The sequence below is a fragment of the Urocitellus parryii genome, chromosome 9 (assembly GCF_045843805.1).
Source record: "Urocitellus parryii isolate mUroPar1 chromosome 9, mUroPar1.hap1, whole genome shotgun sequence".
Lineage (NCBI taxonomy): Eukaryota > Metazoa > Chordata > Mammalia > Rodentia > Sciuridae > Urocitellus > Urocitellus parryii.
In genome coordinates, this window is record NC_135539.1 from 116945677 (window position 1) to 116965418 (window position 19742).

The following is a 19742-nucleotide window of genomic DNA, read 5'->3' on the forward strand; positions in this document are numbered from 1 at the left end:
TGCCAGGTCAACTTCCCTCCTTCCTTTGAATATGAGGAAAACCACAAAAACCTGTGTTGTTCCAATGCCCTTTGTTAAATACTGAACTGGGAATAGGGAGTCAGCTGTTTTACTTACTGGCTATTAAGATGTTCCCCCAGGGGCTGGGGTTGTGGCTTAGTAGTAGAGTGCTTGCCTAGCATGTGTGAGGTAGTGGATTTGATTCTCAGCACTGCATATAAATAAATAAATAAATAAATAAATATCCATTGACAACTAAAAAATATTTTTAAAAAATGTTCCCAAAGTCCACCTACCCCTGAAACTGTGTGTGTGTGTGTGTGTGTGTGTGTGTGTGTGTGTGTGTGGTGGAGAGGGGGATAGGACAGAAGGCAACAGTAGCTCTGGTTCCTCCCCTGACACCTCACCACTTAAGGGATGTGGCTGGCACACACCAGGCAACGGGCCCCACCCTGGATGCCAGAGACCCTGAAGAACTTTTCAGATGTTCAACTATGGTAGAAACTTTTAGGTACTGAACACAGGGTAGCTAGCTGGGAGAGGACACTGTCTGAGCTAGACATGAGCACTCAGTTCCAGCCCCCATCTCGGAAGGGACCACTCAATGTGAAAGAGCCTGTGGCCTTCTGCCATGTGATTGTCTCAGGGCTAGATCTACCCCAGATGTCATTGTCACCGTTAGTCCTTGGAGGACATGGGGGAGGGAGTCAGGGACAGGACTAGAGGGTGGGGGAAGAGAACGTAGCTTTCAAGGAAAGTAAGACTCCTGTCTTCCACTGCAGGTTGCTGCAGCTCAAGTGTTCTTTTAAAGATGAAAAATAAACCCATTGGAAACTTGAAGCAATAGGGAAGTCCCTCAGTATAAAAATGGCCCCAGCATAGCTGCTTGGAAAAGAAGCAACTTTTTATCTTTGTAGTAACTATTCTGCCCACACAAGCCTCTGAACTACCACTTACCATCACTGTTCAGTGATTTCACAGAATGTAGTGTGACATCTAGTTATTGGTAGCAGCAGCCTCTCGGCATGAGTGGTAGTGGGGTGTCCCCACCACCCACCACTTCCTATGCTGTGATCTTGCCACTGATCAATGAAACAAATCTTTAGGGTCACCTTCAACTCAGACTGACTTTGTGACCAGCCCCTTCCAGCTGTTGGGCAAGCCCAGATCAGCAAATGGAAAAGACACAAGAAGTAAGACTCTGTGCTTCCCTCTCAAGCAGTTCATACATTATTGGAGGTGAGCCATAATGTACAAATAACCTTGATAAAAGGCAGATTGTAACATCCTGCTTCATATCAATGTCAAAGCAAGACAGCCTTTCTGAGATGTCTGTGGATAGGAGCAGCCTGGTCCCAAACACTGAGATGATTACCATCACCTCAACTCACCCCCTCCAGCAATTCAAATAAAAAATAATGCTGAACTAGAAAATAAGGAAGTTCTTGCAGTTTGCTTTTTTTTCATGACTACTTCAATAATGTTTTTGTTTTTTTGGTACCAGGGATTAAATGCAGAGGGCTTAACCACTGAGCCTCATCCCCAGCCCTTTATATTTTTTGAGACAGGGTCTAAGTTGCTTGGGACTTTGCTGAGTTGCTGAGGTTGGCCTCAAACTTGCAATCCTCCTGCCTCAACCTCCCAAATTGCTGGGATTACACGGTATGTGCCTCCACACCCAGCTAATGAGATAACTTGACATGTCACAGGTTTTGATGTGCCTGTGAGTATTTCCCTATCAGATGTTCTGGCATTGCTGAAAAGGTAAGGTGGGGATAAATCTATGAGGGCTTTAGATACTTATCTCTGGAGTTTTACACCAATAATAAAGCACCAAAGAAGTTTTGTCTAGTTCAGATGACAAATGCTTTAGAAAAACTGAGTAACAGGAGAGTACGGAGGGGAAAAATGCAAGGAAGGAAAGACCACTTGAAAGCTCTGCAGTAAAGCATGAGCTACCAAAACCTGGACACAAATCTGGTGGCAGAAAGGATGAACAGACTGAAAGAACAAATTTGAACAAAACAAACAAATTTGTGGCATCTGGGCACTAGGTTCTTCTGTGTTGGACAGAGAGGGAGGAAGGGAAGATCTTGAAGGTTTTAGTCTTGGGGACTAGACATGTGTCAGGAAGGAAAGTTGACTTTACTAGGCAGTTGACACTGGGTTTTTAACTAGGTGGGCTGGGGGTGACATTGGACCTTCCAGTTGAAAACGACAGCAGCTGCAGGCATGGGTGGGGCCAAGAAAGCACTTAGGAAGCAGATGTTGATTGTGTGTGGAGGTAGCAAAGCGCACAGCGAAAGCCTCCGGGCAAGGAGGGTGGAAGTAGGGCAGAGTGTGAAAAACTGAGGCTTGAGTGGGCCCAGAGAGAAGGCAAAGGAGAACTGGAACCCCATGTCTGGTGATCAAGCCACACCTGAGTCCTATGGAATGCTAAATGTGAACTGGAGGGAGTCAAATCAGAGAAAGCTAACTTAGGGTTTACAACTAAGGGACAAAATATCTGTAGTAGGAGTTAGAAATAAAACTCACATTTTAGACTTGACTGTGAATTCTGGACCAGGACTGGGTAGCCCTTTCACACATTCATTCCACACATATTAACTATCTATTGTGCTGAGGCACCAATTATAAGGGTAAAGAATCAAATTACACACGTAATTCCTACTGTATACAAATATATCTGTGGTGTTACTAAGAATTCAGTGAGCCCTCCAATGAGACTGCACATTACTTACAGTAGCCAAAGGCTAAGTTTGTAGTCTCTGGTTAAGACAGTAAAAAGGATGTGTAGCACAGCTTTGAACAATGTTTATAAAGAACTTATATCTCTGCAATTCAAAATTTAATACTTCACAGAAAACTAGGATGTGGCATTCTATCAGTTGACAATTTAAGATAGTCTTATGTTCTTGATAAATCAGTTTTAATAAGATAATCTAGTACTTGAAATTGCTTGCTGAACAAGATCTTCTTTCTGTTTACAGGTGAAGGCTTATCTGTTCTTTATTTTTATTCATTCCTCTGTTATAGCACATAGTTATCATTGTTTGTAGAGGTCTAATATAGCATTCACCTTGAGACACTTGAGTTCCTTGGTGGTAGAGACCCTAACCTTGTGATCTAGCTAGTCCCTTGCATCTAATAACTCTTTCCTGGATAAATAAGATCAACCTGTTATAATTATAATTTATTTTTCACCACTTATGCTGCTTCTACATTTTTTTTATCCTCATGAATCTAGATACTCAGTGTAGCTACATAAGCACACCAGTTTGATTAGCTGGTATTGTGTTGATGCTGGTTACAAGTGGTAGGCAAGAGAATAAAATCTGCTCTAACTATTATTCTCAGTGTTCCTTCAGTGGTGAACCTAACTAGTATAATTGTGAGCCTGGATGTATTATTTTCTTTTCTTTTTTGGTATTGCACATAGAGGGATGCTTAACCATTGAACTACATTACTAGGCCTTTAAAAAAAAACTTTTTTTTTTTTTTTTGAACTTGCAGTCCTCCTGCCTCAGCCTCTCAAGTTTCTAAGATTACAGGTGTGTACCACTGCTCCTAACTCTAAATATATCTAAATATATTCTTATTCCACAATATCCACAATGGCAGCGGGGAAACTCTGCACCATGCAGACCAGTGAAGAGATGAATCAAGGCTCAGACTCCAATTGTAATGTTGCCACTTATTAGCCTTGAGCTCTAGACAGTTATTTATTAATCTTTCAAAGTTGCATCATCTTTATCTATAAAATGGGGCTGAAAATCTTTAAAGACAACAGTAAGTTAAATGAGAAAACAAATTAAAGATACTTAAATTGTAAAGCAATACTTAAGTGGAGAGTTTCTATTTGTTTTGGGGTTAAGAGTTAACATTTTCCTTATATAAATGTGCAAACCCTAAAATATGAAAATTGGGTGGGATCAGCAATCAGTGCAGTTGAGTGAAACTCTACACTAAACACACTGTTAATGACACATGCTGTCCTGTGTCCTTGTGATGCCTCTAATATCAACTGAAGGAAGTCACAGATTCAACCACCTAAAATAACAGACTGAAGTTAAGAAGGATAAAATAAATCACTAGCCAAGGTAACATGGTGGCTTTGCTTAACATTTTAAGGAAATAAAAAATCTTACTGGGTCTTAAAATTTTTTGTGTGAATTCATTTGCTTTTATCCTTTTCAATGCAAAGAAATAATTTCCTCCTACTTTTTATGACATAAATATAAGCCACTGTAGATGGAGATCACTTTTAGTTAAGATACCAAGGTGATATTAAACACATACAAGAAACTAACTTTTGTTGTATGACTTTGGGAACACTGAGGTATTAGAAGGCGTATGCACCCACAAGTACAAAAAGGAGAGGACTGAAACTGGGTTCTGGGTCTCCTCTGAAGAGCAACTCTGAAACACCAACCCCTGCACCTCTGCACTACACCTCTACCCTCCCTCAAACTACACACAGTCATAATGTGTAGTCATAATGTCTCTCATGTCTTTTAAAAAGCAAAATTGCCATCTAATGAGACACCAATCTATTTCTGAAGCATCTACAGATCTCTAAGGATGGTAGAATTTCACACTCATTTTATAGATTTTTTTTTTTTTCAAATCTCTGGTTCTTAGGTTGCAGCATTACAGTTGTTTTTCCTTTGCTACATTTTATTATTTGTTATCAATATGTAGAAAGGTTATGAAATAAAGATGGCTGTACCTGTCCACTTCAGAATATTTTCCTTGGCTCCAGCTAGGACCCATGAATTAGGTCAGGGAAGGTACTCTTGTGTGTGGGTGCAAGAGAATCATGGTTTGCGAATATTTCTCTAATATGCCTGGGTTTTAGAGTTATTTTTACTTTTGAAATTTAAAGTACTGGAAAATATTGTGGAAGTATAACTACTCTGAAGCTTGAGTGTCCTATCAAAAGGCAGAAGTCCCAAGGTGGAGACCATATTAATGTCTGACAACAACAGATATTTCTTCAGATATATAGTTATGCATGGATATTTTAGAGTGTGTGTGTGTGTGTGTGTGTGTGTGTGTGTGTGTGTGTGGTGTATTTCCTTACTCTGGTCTAAATAAGCAGAATCAGCAAAATCAAAGTTAAACTTATGGAGTAACAGTCAAGAACTGCCTTCTTGGGCTGAGGCTATAGCTCAGTGGTAGAGCGATTGCCTAGCATGTGTGAGGTTTTGATACACAGGACCATATAAAAATAAATAATAAAGGTATTGTGTCCATCAACAACAATAAAAAAAAAAACTGTCTTCTCATGGTTAAAGAAGAAAATCAAGTTCATCAGCCACTTAATTTCAAAGGAACAAAGTATTAAGTCTGACACAATTTGATTATTAATTCACCAAAAGATAGTGAGTTAATATGAATAGGATTAATATAAAAGGAGCAAAGCACTTACATACATTTGAGCCAAGCATAGAAAGTTAGACTTTTTTACTATTACTATAAGACAAATTTTAAACAATAGCTAATATTACTAAAATTTGTTTCTTATATTTAAATTGTTAGATGTAAACATAGGCTAAGGGATAGAGAAACTATATGATGAGCTCAAATAATTTTACCAAAAAGAGACATTCTACTTAAGAAACAGAAAAGGAGTCATTTGGTGCCATGCTTTTATTCAAATGAAAGGGAAAAACTACACTTTACCAGGAAATAGCAAATATGACAGTATTTTACAGCACAGCATCTTTTAAAAAACCTGTAAGCAATGCTCTAGAGTGGACAGGTAAGCACACCATACACTGTACATTGCCCAACAATATCTGTGAAATCATAATCACATAGCTGACTTTGGCTTTAAACAGCCAAATAAAAACTGTAACAGTCATTCTAAAACAAACTTGAAAAAACTGAGAAGAAAAAAGCTTTCCAAAGCTGTGTCAAATTTCAGATTTTGAGTGGCTACACTGGTAACCATGACATATGTTTGGCAAATTTAACCAAATAAAGATCATAATTTGACCACCAACGATGAAAGCACCAGTGTGTTTCAGTAAAGTTGACAAAAATCCTCAAACTTTATGAAATAGCATATTTTTCATTTTTATAATTTTAAAACATAATTTAAAAAAGCTATGCCATAATAAAAAATTCTGCAGACTTAAAGAAATATATCCATATTCCTTTCGCATTAATAGAGTAAAACCTTTTACTGAGAGCAATGCACACTATGGCAATATTCACATTCTACCTTTAGACATTCAATTCAATTGCTGGACGTACTCATATTTAAGAATAAAGGGTGGTCCTGTTTAGTGTTAAATAGTTCCTCCATCTTATTACATAAATTTTCTATATTTAATCATCAGGTAATGTCAAGAAGAAAATAGCTTTGATAAGGGAATTTAATTGAAAAGAACAAATTTAGTAATATAAGATGCTTATTAAATTCTTTTTGACTATTATCCACACTTTGATTAGATTTCTTATAATTTTTTAAACTAGTCTTAATCTAGACATACACTTAATGATCATTTCTTTCTAATTGTGGTAGAAACTGTCTGAAAGGTAAAATGTGCAATTCCCCATGTTTAATATTCAGATTTTATATACACAATATGTATACACTTAAAATATAAGAGTTACATATCCTGGTCTCTTACATGCAAACAGTAGATCACAAATAGTTTTGAGCTACACATATATCTTGCACAGGTATTGGAAAAAAAATCTGTGAATTTTTTTTTACAGTTTTAACAAATATACATAAATATAAGAACATAAATTACAATAAAATATTGACAGCATTTGAGAAAATGTGGATAACCCAGATGCATTGATGCCTAAAAGGCCTTATAATAATAGAAAAGTACAGCTCAGGGACATCTCATTCCTAGTCTTTTTTTTTTTTTTAAATAAGTAAATACATCATATGAGACATTAGTTCTCTCTCTAAACAACTCAATTAAAGAAATGTATATATTTTCATCCTACTTCCCATGAAAGAAAACAAACTACGCATCTCATTTGTGATACAATACTGTCTTTCCCCCCTAGTTTACACAGTTGTCACAACACTGAAACATAACAGGGTCACATAATCATTCAAGTCTTTTCCTGAGAATGAAGTTTTTCCCCAACTAACTCTCTGGTATACACTGTTAAAGAACAAAGATCATGTAGAGGAGATTTCAAGTGTGTCCTTATCTAAGCTGTTCCACTTGAAAAGGATTAAAAAGGAAAAGAAAACCCAATATAAGTAAGATAACATAAAGCTATTTTAAAATTAAAATGTAGCCCTTTGTACATGTTTAAAAATTCTAAATATAATTTTTATATCAGTTATAAATATAATGTAAAAACCTCCCAGGTACTTGCTTCAGGAAGTCTTACATCTTCAGACTGACTACTCTCAAAGTGTCATTCACTTCTGCCAGCTTATAAAGTGACTTTAAAAGAGATAGAAAGCCTTTTTTGTTAAAAGAACAATCTAAATTACTCTGAGTTGGCCAGAAGTGGTGTAAAAACAGCACTGATTTAATCAGCAACTTTTAGTAACATATTCTTGGTTTAGCGCATGTGGTTTAAAGCGAACCTACTAGCAGCTCTTTACAACACCTCCTCTTACTTAATAGAGAAATGTTAATACTTGAGTGAATAATAAATATAATTGTAAATACTTAGAATAATAATTTTTGCAAATGCTCTAATACCATTAAAACATGAGGGTTACTGTAAAATGTAACACTAGTGTTTCTCTTAACATCATAAGAAAGGTGCAAGTTACTTTTGAAGGTATATTTACTACTTTCATGATCTCCACATGAAACATAATACAAAGGTATCTAAGAATAAACCCCCAGGAGAGAAAAATAACCAAAAAAAAAAAAAAAAAAGAAAAGAAAAGAAAAAAAAACACCATCCAAAGACAAGCATATACAGAAAAGGTTAAAAAAAAGAAGAAGAAGAACAACAACAACAAATACAACACATAATTTGTAATCCTAGCTGTATTTCAACCATATGTCCACTGTGTCCATGAGAATTCAGTGCTTCATCGTCTCTATATCAAGCAGGTAAACCTGGTAGCACATACAAATCTCCATTTGGGAATTAAAACATTTTCTTCATCACTTGGACTTACCACCTCAGTGAGAATCTTCTGCATTCCAAAATACTGTGGTTTACATTCCAGTTGTTCATGACAACAGAGTTAATGTCCAGTTTTAATTAATAAAATTCTTGTTGGCAATTACAAAGATTTTCTCTAGGCAGGAAAAATGAAGTGCAAATTTACCATGAATGTTCTGAAGCAAGTATTTCCCAACTCCTATGCCTTGGTAGGTAAAAGTTTTTTGGGTGTTACTGGTCTTTTGGTCTGCCATAAATGGCTATGAATAGTAATTGCATCAACACTGGCAGATAAAGTTTTAGCAGGTATGTGGCTAAATTGTTTCCTGTCAGAGTTATATTTGTAAAGTCCCTCAATCATTTTTTTAGTGATAGACTTAGGGCCTATCCCAGTCAGTTTGTTAATTTCTTCAGTCTCTGGGCAGTAAGTATACAAAGACCTGAACTGGCAGCCTGAATCCCGGAATAAGATTAAGAAGTTGTTGGCATCTGACTTCTCCATTTCCTTTAAAATAGAAAACAAAAACAGAACAAGGTAACAATAGAAACCTTAATTTTGCTGAATAAAGTGTACACAAGTGATATAACATTTCATGATCAAATTTCAAGACATATTTTAATGACCAACTTTATTTTATTATTTTTTGCAGTGCTGGGGATCAAACCCAGGGCCTCAGAGATTGTAAGCATGCCCTCTACCACTGAGCTACACCTGAGCCCTATTTTCATGACAATTTTTGAAGTCAATTCTTAGTCTTCTAGAACCAACTCGAGAGTAAACCTAACTCAATCTAGTAACTAAAACACTACTTTCAGATTTTTATAGGCTGTTGAAATTTTAGGAGACCTAAACTGCTAAATTTAATTTTTATGCAAACATACTTACCTCCAATATTTTTTTCTTCTGACCTTCATTTACTTTTCCAGCCAAACAGCAATGAGCTAAAGCATTTTGTATTATGTGCTTATTGGATTTTGCACTGGGTTCTTTGTAGAGCTTTGGTCCTGTGGCAAAGATTTAAAATAATAATAAAAATAACATTTGTAAGACAGAAATACTACTGTTTTTAAATGATGTAATTCTTCCTGCACTGATTCTAATTCTGTGCTTGAGGCACTCCAATCAAAACACTGCTTTACAACACAGGGATACATCTGGAGGACGTTCCTATGGCCTAAGGATGCCTTGTGAAAACAATGCTGGAAGTAAGATTTCACCCTGTCACCCTGTCTGCTTGACCTTCTTTAGAAGTATCCTTACCTACATTCTATGTGATTCACTTTTACTCCAATCATGCCCACTTGAACAGAGGCTAGACGAGATGCTGGTGGGAATATGTGAGGCTGGTTACACTCTGGATTCAATGCATTCTTTTTTTTTGGTGTGGGGAGAGGGTACCGGGGATTGAACTCAGGGGCACTGGACTACTGAGCCACATCCCCAGCCCTATTTTGTATTTTATTTAGAGACAGGGTCTCACTAAGTTGCTTAGTGCCTCAACTTTTGCTGAGGCTGGCTTTTAACTTGAAAGCTTCCTGCCTCAGCCCCCCTAACCACTGAGATTATAGGTGTGTGCCACCGTGCCCAGATGATGTATCCTTCTTGTCATTTATATGCTCGCTGATACTTATTAAAGGATTTCTGGATTTTAACCTTTATGCAATAATGAAGGACTTTTGTACTACTGATAGAACTTCACTAAAACTTCTTTAGATCCAAATGACCACTCAAAAATGGTGTATAATTTTAAGACAGAATTAGAGCTAGAAGAAGGCGAGAAGCACAATGAAGGCATATAATTCTAAGACAGAATTGATGTCTAATTACATCACTAATTTTGTTTAGAAACCTATTTCTATTCATCTGGCACAAGTCACTGCCAACCTAAAAGAAGCTGTTATTGCCAAACTAAGCTACCTGCAGGTGACCACTTTTGTTTAGTATTTTTTTATTTTTAAAAATCAGCCTCCTGTGTTCAGAGCAAAAAGTGAGCCAATAAAACTTTCTTTCATATCACCTTCATCTATTCTCATTAGTGCGTTAAATTTAAATGTTTCCCTAAAAATATACACTAACCTGTGTATTCTGTTCCAGAAGCCACTGAAGAAGTTGTTGATGCATTTTCCCAGTCTTTTTCTCCATTTCGACTGCCACAACGACTTGGGGACAAGAAAGCTTCGACAGACTCTGATCTAAATAGTAAATAATATTTTTGATATCTCAAAAGAATGCTTTGGGGCCAGAGTATATGTAAGAGTATCAACCAAAACCAATAAAAGCCTTAAAAATAGATGGTGATAACACTGTATATATTTATTTATAGCTACATATAAAAGTTCCCAGAACATAGCAGGTACTCTAAATATTTGTTGAAAGAATTAATGTTTTTCCATATGAAAACTGGCAACTAACACAATAAGATGGTAAAACAAAGATTAGAACTCTAAGATGATGACTATTGCTAGAAATATTTTTTTCTGACTTGGGCATTATAATCTATGGTAATGAAATAATGATTTTTAGCTGCTAATCTATCTCAAAGACCAAATATATCATCAATGTCTTAAATTCAAGTAGGCAACATCCTTAGGAATTAATATAATAGGGGGAAAAATAAAACAGCTCCTTTATCTTCAATGGGAAATAAGCTAAAGAGGCTGACATTATAGATAAACTACGTATTTTCTGTTTCTACCAACCGTGATTTAATCATAATCACATTAGCAACTACTTTATGTATAATTACTGTTAAGTATATATAGCTTATAAAAAGTATCTTATCAATGTCAATAATTCTAAATTCTAAAAGATAAAGAATATTTTAATATGAATAGACCTCTTCATACAATTTCTTTTTTATATACATATTTATTTTTTAGGTGTAGTTGGACACAATACCTTTATTTTGTTTATTTATTTTTATGTGGTGCTGAGGATTGAACCCAGGGCCTCACACATGCTAGGCAAGTGCTCTACAGCTGAGCCACACCCCCAGCCATCTTCATATAATTTCTTAACAGAAACCCAAACAGTCCTAAATCAGCAAAACTCACAAAAACTCATGATTTGGTCATTATGAAATATAAAAATGCTAAAGAGTTTTTAGTTAAAGTTTTGTGTAACTGCAGTTACCATATTCTTTTTCTATGAAAAACAACCATATGTTCTGGATTTACCTTGGTGTCCTCTTGCCTGAATGAACACTCTCATTATCACCTGTGTTCAGCGATGCCAAAGAAAGGCTAGAGACTGAAAAAACACGATAAATTCGTGATCCTGAACAAAAACAAAATTAGAAATTTAAAAAGAGCAACTAGCAAAGAGTCTGTTCATTAGATAACACCAGCATGTGAAAATTAAGCTTCTGTAGTTTCTTCTTCTTTTTTTTAAACACTCACTCTAAACATGACTGCATGCATATATACACAATTTATTTAAAATTAGCAGAGAATCTACTTTTATTTTATTTATTAATTTTTGCAGTACTGGGGATCGAACCCAGGGTCTCATGCATGCTAAACCAGCACTCCCTCTGCCCAAGAACTTACTTTTAGAAAACAATAATAAAGCTAACTTGCTATTCCCAAAGGAAAGTGTTAATGAGACATGATACCTTGACCTTCAAGAAAGAAAAATAAATTTAGTAACACCTAATTCCTAGCTGGAAAATATACTAATTTTAGCCAATATTATTTACCAAAGGTCCATTGACTATAAAAGATCGTTATCTTTCAACAGTCAATGTTGTGTTATTTTTCCTCAGGCTTAGAATAACTATAGGAATTCTGAACTCACAATCCTCCTGCCTCAGTCTTCTAAGCTGCTGGGATTACAGGCACATGCCACCACACCCAGTTGACTATTTCTATTGTAAAGGAGGGATTTCTGAACCCTTGATCTTATATTCTTTATTCTATAGACATGTTTTTTATTTATTTTTCAGTACTGGGGACTAAGCTTTGTGTGTGCTGGGCAAGTACTACACTACTAAGCTGCATTCCTAGACTTTCTACATTTTATTTTGAGACCAGGACCTGTCTAAGTTGCTCAGGGTGGCCTCAAACTTTCGATCTTCCCACCTCAGCTTCTCAAGTAGCTGGGATGACAGGCATGCACCACTGTGCCCAGGTTTCTACAGACATGTTTCATATACATTTCAGGCATATAACATTTATCCTAAATTTACAAGTACTTAGAGGGTAGTTAATAAGTCATGGAGATTAATCTGAGGGCAGAGTTGCCTAATAAATCAATTTTTTTTTTTTTTTTAAATTTAGAAACAGGGTATTGTAGAGCTGCTTAGGGCCTCACTAAATCGCTGAGGCTGGCTTTGAACTCCTGATCCTTCTGCCTCACCCTCCTGAGCTGCTGGGAACACAGGTATGAGCCACAGTGCCCAGCTATAACTTAGTATTTAAATTAGATTTTCACCATTCACATTTGTTCTCTTGAATATATGCATATACATATAATATATATAACTCTTAAAAAAAAACTTCATTTGCTCATTTTGATTTTCTAATAAAAGTTAAATATGCATAATCTCAAATTCTGTATCCAATTTAGCACATCAAAGCACAATCAAGTTAGTATGACAAAACCAAGCTGGTGTTGTTTTATGAACAGACTCCTCATAATAAGCTGTGTTACCTGGAGGACCTTTTATTGGTGTTTTGGGGGATTCAATATGATCTCTGTGAATAGATTTTGGCCGCTGTTTTTTCTGTTTTGCCATTTGAGGACGGGGTTTAATTACAGTATCCATATCTTCCATTAGCTTCAGTTGTTTTCGCCTCATGTACTCTTGCCTAATAAATTCTCTGCGTGCTCTCTCATCTTCTTTCTTCTGACGTTCTTCCTCAGTTTTACGCCTAAGGAATAAAATGGTCAAATTTTTCATTCTGTCTACCAAAGACAAGTGACACTGGAGAGTTACATGTTTTATGTGAGAAGGAAGAAATATATTTTAGCACCTTGAGGAAAAATGGTTCATTTAAAATGTACTTGAGAAAAGTTAGGCTATACATATACATGTATCTTCTAGTGAAGTTATTTTAAATTATTTTTATCAAACATTTAAATTAATGATTCTGGAGAACTTTACTTTGACATACTAAATCAGGTAATACTTGGGAAAATAACTTTTTAAGTCAGCTCTGATCCAGTTGTCTGTGTAGACTGCAAACATCTCTGAAAAGAAATCTGTTAATAAAAAAGATTAATGAGAAATTGCCTCCTTGAGGACTATTTACCAAAATTTCTGTAAATATGCCTGTGCATCATTAGCACTGATTTAGAATTGGCATAGCCACGTCCTTTACCTTGTTTCCTCTTTCTTATGCTCCATTTCTGCTTCCAGCTGCTGTTTCCGAAGCTGAGTTTCTTTCTCCCTTCTTAGTCGTTTCTCCAACAAAGCTGCTCGTTTCATTGCCATATCATTTTCTGCTTTTTGATCATCCTAAGAACAAATTTCATTGAAACAGATGAATTTTAGGTACAAATATTCTCATTTTCAGTTGTTGTAGTCATATTTCATGGTTACTCTTATAATTGAAAATCTGAACCATTACAACCTATTAAAAGTGGACATGTTTCAGAAATTACAAAGAATTAAATTAAAGCAGTAGCAGTTCTATTAAGTAACAAAAAACCTTTTAAGACTCAATGGCCATCAAAAGAAAAAAGGTTCTGTGACCCTAATAAATAAGTGCATCTTTTTATCCCCAGAATAAAGGAAGTGGGTATTGTTTGTTAGGTAATAGTCATATGAATAGGTAAACTGACGCTCCGAATGGTATCTTCTTTCTCCATTCTTCATTAAATCTTTCTCTGGTTCCTATGCAAAGCAATTTATTTGTATTTCTTTCTCCATGTAATTTTTAAGATATGTGACCCAAGGTGCCATAACTTTTTCAAATGTTTATTATCTATAATATCCAGCACTATGTTGTGAATATATTACATACTAACAAAATAAGCATCAACAAAGAAATCATTTAGACAACTATTTACACAGCTTGTTACTTTCCTTTGTCAATGCGTAATGGAGATGCAATCCCTCTAGAAGTTCACAGTCTAAGAGATAAAGCAGATAAGAATTAAAACAACTGAAACTCTGGGTCTTAGGTCTATACCATGAGTATGTTTAGGATATAACAGAGACAAAAAGGAGGAAATATTTAACCTCTACTTAAGATAGTATGACAGACTTTAGATGAAGCTTGTGTAAAGAACAGTCTGAATCAGAAGTTATGGGGAAGAGGCTGGACAAACAGGTTCTGGCTATTGTGCAACTGTCCCTGAACTAAAGGTTTGGATTTTTTTCATCAGGCAACTAGAATTTTTACTAGAAAGAGACTCAACTGGAGCTTCACTTGTGGGACAACTAGCAGTATAAAGAGGGAACGATATAATTAGAGGCAGAAAGCCCATTTAGAAAGCTATCCCCATAGTCCAAGGGATGAGAATTAAGGTGGTAAAGACATGGAAATGAATGAAATAGGAGATACGGAATGTAAAGGAAGGTACAAATACATTGCCTGTTTTACACTAAAGATTCTTCCCCCTCTGCTTTCCTTTTTTTTCAAGGAAGAGATGTAGCAAAGGTCTCTAAAATTGGTCTTTAATAGGTATCTTTACCCATTATGTCAATAGCATTCTATTAAAAAATGACATTTTTACATGATTAAGAGAGACAACATGACTCACATCCTAATTTCTAAGTGTGGAAAAAGACCTCTAAGGGCAATCACCATAGGATCAAATTTAAAATAAATTACAAATTTTCAGCATTAAACAATCAAATCTAAAAAAGCAACTGTAATCACTTCAATAGTATTGGTGTTTGCTTTATTTTTTGTTTTTCTAAGGACAGACTAGGGCCTGTGCACACTAGAAAACTTCTCTACCTTGACAACATTCCCAGCCCTTTTTATTATATATATAAAAAATTTAGTTTTAGGTGGACACAATACCTTTATTTATTTTTACGTGGTGCTGAGGATCTAACCCAGTGCCTCACACATGCTAGGTGAGTGCTCTAACACTGAGCCCCAACCCCAGCCCCTTTATTTTATTTTGAGACAGAGATGCTTAGTGCCTGGTTAAGTTGCTAAGGCTGACCTTGAATTTGTGATCCTCTTGCCTCAGCCTCTCAAAGTGGCTGGGATTACAGGTGTGTACCACTAGGCCTAGCTAGTTCTAGGACTTTCCCCCACTACTTCAATTTAAAATCTTAAAATTATAAATTGTTGCTATTGGGTGTTCTCTTTTCTTTTTATGTTCCAAATTTTGAATACATAGGATTAAAGATTATGTTAGTCCCTTAATGTAAAAAAAAAAAAAGAAGTCTGAAGAACATGTTTCTGATTATATAGGAATATATTTTTCCATCTGGTAATTTGAAAATTTTAGAAAACCATAAAGATCAAAAAAGGGTGATAAATCTAGTAGAGAAAAATTAAAATTTAGTTGGCTTTTCTACTTTATTATCTACGATAAATTCCAAAATTTTCACCATCAGGAAGTGATACTATTCAATACCTGTGTTAGTTGGCTGCAGTATTATTTAAATATATTGTATCCAATAACAATACTAAAATTTATATTCTAAATTGTAGACCTATGTAAGATTAGAGATTATCTACTTTAGTTCCTTAATAAAAAAATACAAATAACACAATAATATAGTCCTGATTATAGAAAAATAATGCTCTAAGATTTATACTATAAATAAAACAGACAAAACCCAACAGAATATGTCCTTTTCCCAGTGCTTTTATTTATTTGTTTTTAATTTTTACTTTTTTTGATACTGGGGATTGAACTCAGAGGCACTGGACCACTGAGCCACATCCCCATCCGTATTTTGTATTTTATTTAGAGAAGGGGTCTGAGTTGCTTAGTGCCTTGCTAAGTTGCTAAGGCTGGCTTTGAACTAGTGATCCTCTTGCCTCATCTCCTGAGCTGCTACAATTACAGGCACCACCACGCCCAGCTTCTTCCAATGCTTTTAAAGGAGTTACTTCAGGTGCTGAGGTTCTACAGTGGTGGAGAGCTTTCCACATGCGAGGCTCTAGTTTCAATCCCTAGCACTACAACAACAAAATTAGCTATTTCAATGACAGCTACTCAAACTATGTATTCTTGTTTTTCCCCGCCAAACTGGGGATTGAACCCAGGGGCACTCTATCACTGAGCTATAGGCTTTTTTTGAGACAGGGTCTCACTCAGTTGCCCAGGCTGGCCTCAAACTTGCAAACCTCCTGCCTCAGTCTACTGAGTGGCTGGGATTACCACTGTGAATCACCATGCATGGCTATATGCTTTAAAAAATGTTTCCCTTTCAAGACTGTATCTGGTTAGTTTTCAAAAGATTTTTTTTAAAAATAAAAATATGTAAGGAAAGATGGTCAAGGTTTTAGAAAACCTAATGTATACTTATACACATGCTCAGTTACGAATTTTTTTACAAATTGGCAATGGAGTCAATCATTCTTTGAAGACTAAATAACTTAGTTTCAAAAAGGCCTTTGTGAAAGTGAGAGGTAGAGATGCAAAAACAGGGAATAATATATCTGTGTCACGACTAGGATAAAATGATTTGTTACCGCTTCCAGTGCACTTAAATATTACCACAGTCCACCAAGAGAGCAGTGCCAAAATAAATTTTAGAATTAATGGCAGACTTTTAACAAAGGGGACTCCTACTAAAGGAATAAACATAAAAATATACATACACACACCCATCTAATAAAGATGTCCCAAATGATGCAGATTAATATTACCTTAAAAAAGAATCCACAGCATACTTTCTGATCATCTTCAAGTGGTTCTTTATCACTTTCTCCATCATATTTTTCAACAGATTCATCAGCCTTTTCAGGAGGTTTCAAATCTGAGAGGGAAACTTCAATCAGATTAACATTTTTAGGAGCAGTAGGTGGGAAAACAGGTTTAGGAGGTGGTTCTGTGGGTTGACTCAATTGGTCCTCATTTGGTGTCAGACATACAGTTTCTGTGACAGGCTGTGACAGGACTTCAGAAACTGTTGACTCAAAAGGTTTAAGCTCCTTCTCTTCAAGATTATGTCCATGCTGTTCCAAAGTTCCTTTGCATTCCAATTCATCCTTTTTAACCTCCTCTTTAGGTTTGGATTCCTTTAACTGAGGCTCTCCATCATCCCCAAAACATACAAATGACCGAGTCTGAATGGGAACTTGACTTGGGGAAAACCTTCGTAACCTAGGAAGACTATCCACAGACCGAGGGGGTGTCAAGGTCCGATTCAAAGGTGTTATCTTTAATTCATTTGGCCTAGGAGTCCTTTGATTTTTAACAGAAAAAGATGTGCTTTTCCTGTTAGAAGACTGTGGAGATGGATGAGTAGGACGAGGGGAGTCTGAAGAGAACGGTGCAATAGGTGACGACAGGCCTGTCTGTCTTGAAGATTTAAAATCTCGAATCTGTTTCTGTGGAGAGGGTTGTGGAGGTGAAATCACCCATGACTGCTGCTCTCTCATTTGCATTAACATTTCCTGCTGAAGGGACAAGCGTTGCATTTCTTGTTGTAGAAAATGCAGGGATGAATTTAACTTTTCAATGGATTTTGTATATTCTAAAATCTCTCCTTCATTCAAAGTCTCCTCTGAGGGACTAGCCAGGTTCCACTGCTTTTCAGGATCAACAGGTGTAGTTGGTGACTTTAGCCATTTGGCCGGAGGATTCTCCATGCTTTCTTTTATATCTGCTAGTGACTTACTCCCTTGTCCATCAGTTTTCTGTGATTCCTTTTCTTTTGTTCGATCAGTATATACTTTCTCATCTTCTGCACCAGCTGCTTCCTCTCGAAGAGGGGAAATCCCATCTCCTTTCTTTTTTACCACATTAAGGAATGCTGTCCTTCCCATTTTCTGCCTCTGTTTAGTAAAAGCAGCTTCCATTTTCTTTTTTTGGGCTTCTATTGCACGCCTCTTTTCTTCTAGTTTCATCCTAAGATGCACCATTTCAGAAGCTAACAGCTGTGTAGTGTCCCGTGCTTGTGGAAGGCCTGTTTCTTCTGGAATTTGTGCCCAAGCAACCACATGAGGAATATTAAGTTCAGAGCCCTCTGGTGTAGTTTTCTGAGAACTACTTCCACTACTTTTTCCATCTGTATGATTCAGTTTCCTGAACTTCTGCTCAGCAAAGCTGGTCATCTTAACTCCAGAACTAGAAGAAGCACTGCTACCTGGCTGAGACTTTGTACTTATGGTACTTGGACAAGGACTCAAAGCATCTCTGGGATTGCTGGTTCTTATATCATAATCCTGAAGAAATTTAGATGCATCATCCATGTCAGAGTCTAGGCTTACAGTATAATCTCTCAAAGAAGAATCTTCATCCATAGTTTCAGGAATATCTTCTGAAGGAACATGAATTCCAGTGTCTACTTCTGTAGTATCAGTTATGGGACTCAAGGCACCTTTTGTGTCAGTTATGTTATCAGGACTAGATTGATTTAGCTTGATATTTGAATTTAGGATACTCATTTCTTGGTTATGAAGAAAGAAGCCATTAGCAATTTGGTCTGGCCGAGGTGTATGGGGAGATCTTTCAGTGTCATGAATTATTTGTAATGCTTCTTCAATGCTTGGTGTCTCAATCTGATTGCCAAACTCATCTAGAAGTACTCTATTTTGTAAAGCTCCATTTGGAAGCTTGTAATGAATATTCTCATTAGAATTTAGTTCATTTGTATTAAGGGGCACATAGGATTTGAAGTCACTCTGAGAGTCTATATTAAGTTCTTCTTCAATGCTTTCTGCTTCTTCTTCTCCATTTACTGGCTTGAAGGACAAATTTTTCCTAATGTGTTTAGATACGCGATTATTGTTCAGGGTAAGTCCTTCATTACTAATGGAACGAGTGATTCCTCGGTTAGAAGTGGATCTTTGTTCACTATCTTCTTTATCAAAAGAAATATCAAATGAAACACCATGTACTGATGATCTGGGGAAAAAATTAAGGAGAAAAATCTTATAATTTTATTTATTTTCTTTACTTATTTTTCAGAATCATAGTCTTGAGTTGCTGGGAATTTTGCCATGAGCCACCATGCCTAGCTTAGCTACCTTTTAAACTTAGCCTCTTTGACTTCTTTAGCATTTGTCTGTGTTGTCTCTTTTTTGGGTGGGTAGAAGGGATATACCAGGGATTGAGCTCAGAGGCACTCAATCACTGAGCCACATCCCTAACCCTTTTTTTGTACTTTAGAGATAGAGTCTTACTGAGTTGCTTAGCGCTTTGCCTTTGCTAAGGCTGGCTTTGAACTCATGGTCCTCCTGCCTCAGCCTCCAGAGTTGCTGGGATTATAGGCCTGTGCTGTGTTGTCCTTTTTAAATTTAGGTACTAACCAAAATTCTAGATTTGGTGATCTGGCTAAAAATAAAAGAGAGATAAAGATAAAATTGGCATTTCTTATTTTTGTGGGTACCACAGATTGAACTCAGGGGCACTCAATGGCTGAGCCACATCCACAGCCCTATTTTGTTTGTTTGTATGTATGTTATGTATGTATGTATGTATTTAGTTGTAGGTGGACACAATACCTTTATTTTATTTTTATGTGGTGCTGAGGATTGAACCCAGTGCC

General features: G+C 36.3%; 1 protein-coding gene across 4 annotated transcripts in view; it reads right to left on the reverse strand.

The window, feature by feature from the left end:
- Nucleotides 1–7902: 7902 nt before the first annotated feature.
- Camsap2 (calmodulin regulated spectrin associated protein family member 2) overlaps nucleotides 7903–19742 on the reverse strand; it is an 86065-nt gene continuing 74225 nt past the window's right edge. For all 4 annotated transcript variants that reach the window (XM_026397168.2, XM_026397167.2, XM_026397171.2 and 1 more), the window contains 7 exons: nucleotides 16897–19099; nucleotides 13432–13568; nucleotides 12761–12981; nucleotides 11287–11359; nucleotides 10187–10302; nucleotides 8996–9114; nucleotides 7903–8614 (listed from right to left, as the gene is read on the reverse strand). In XM_026397168.2, coding sequence (XP_026252953.1) covers nucleotides 8309–8614; nucleotides 8996–9114; nucleotides 10187–10302; nucleotides 11287–11359; nucleotides 12761–12981; nucleotides 13432–13568; nucleotides 16897–19099 — 3175 coding nt within the window. In that variant the 3' untranslated portion in view covers nucleotides 7903–8308. The remainder of the gene's footprint in view (nucleotides 8615–8995; nucleotides 9115–10186; nucleotides 10303–11286; nucleotides 11360–12760; nucleotides 12982–13431; nucleotides 13569–16896; nucleotides 19100–19742) is intronic.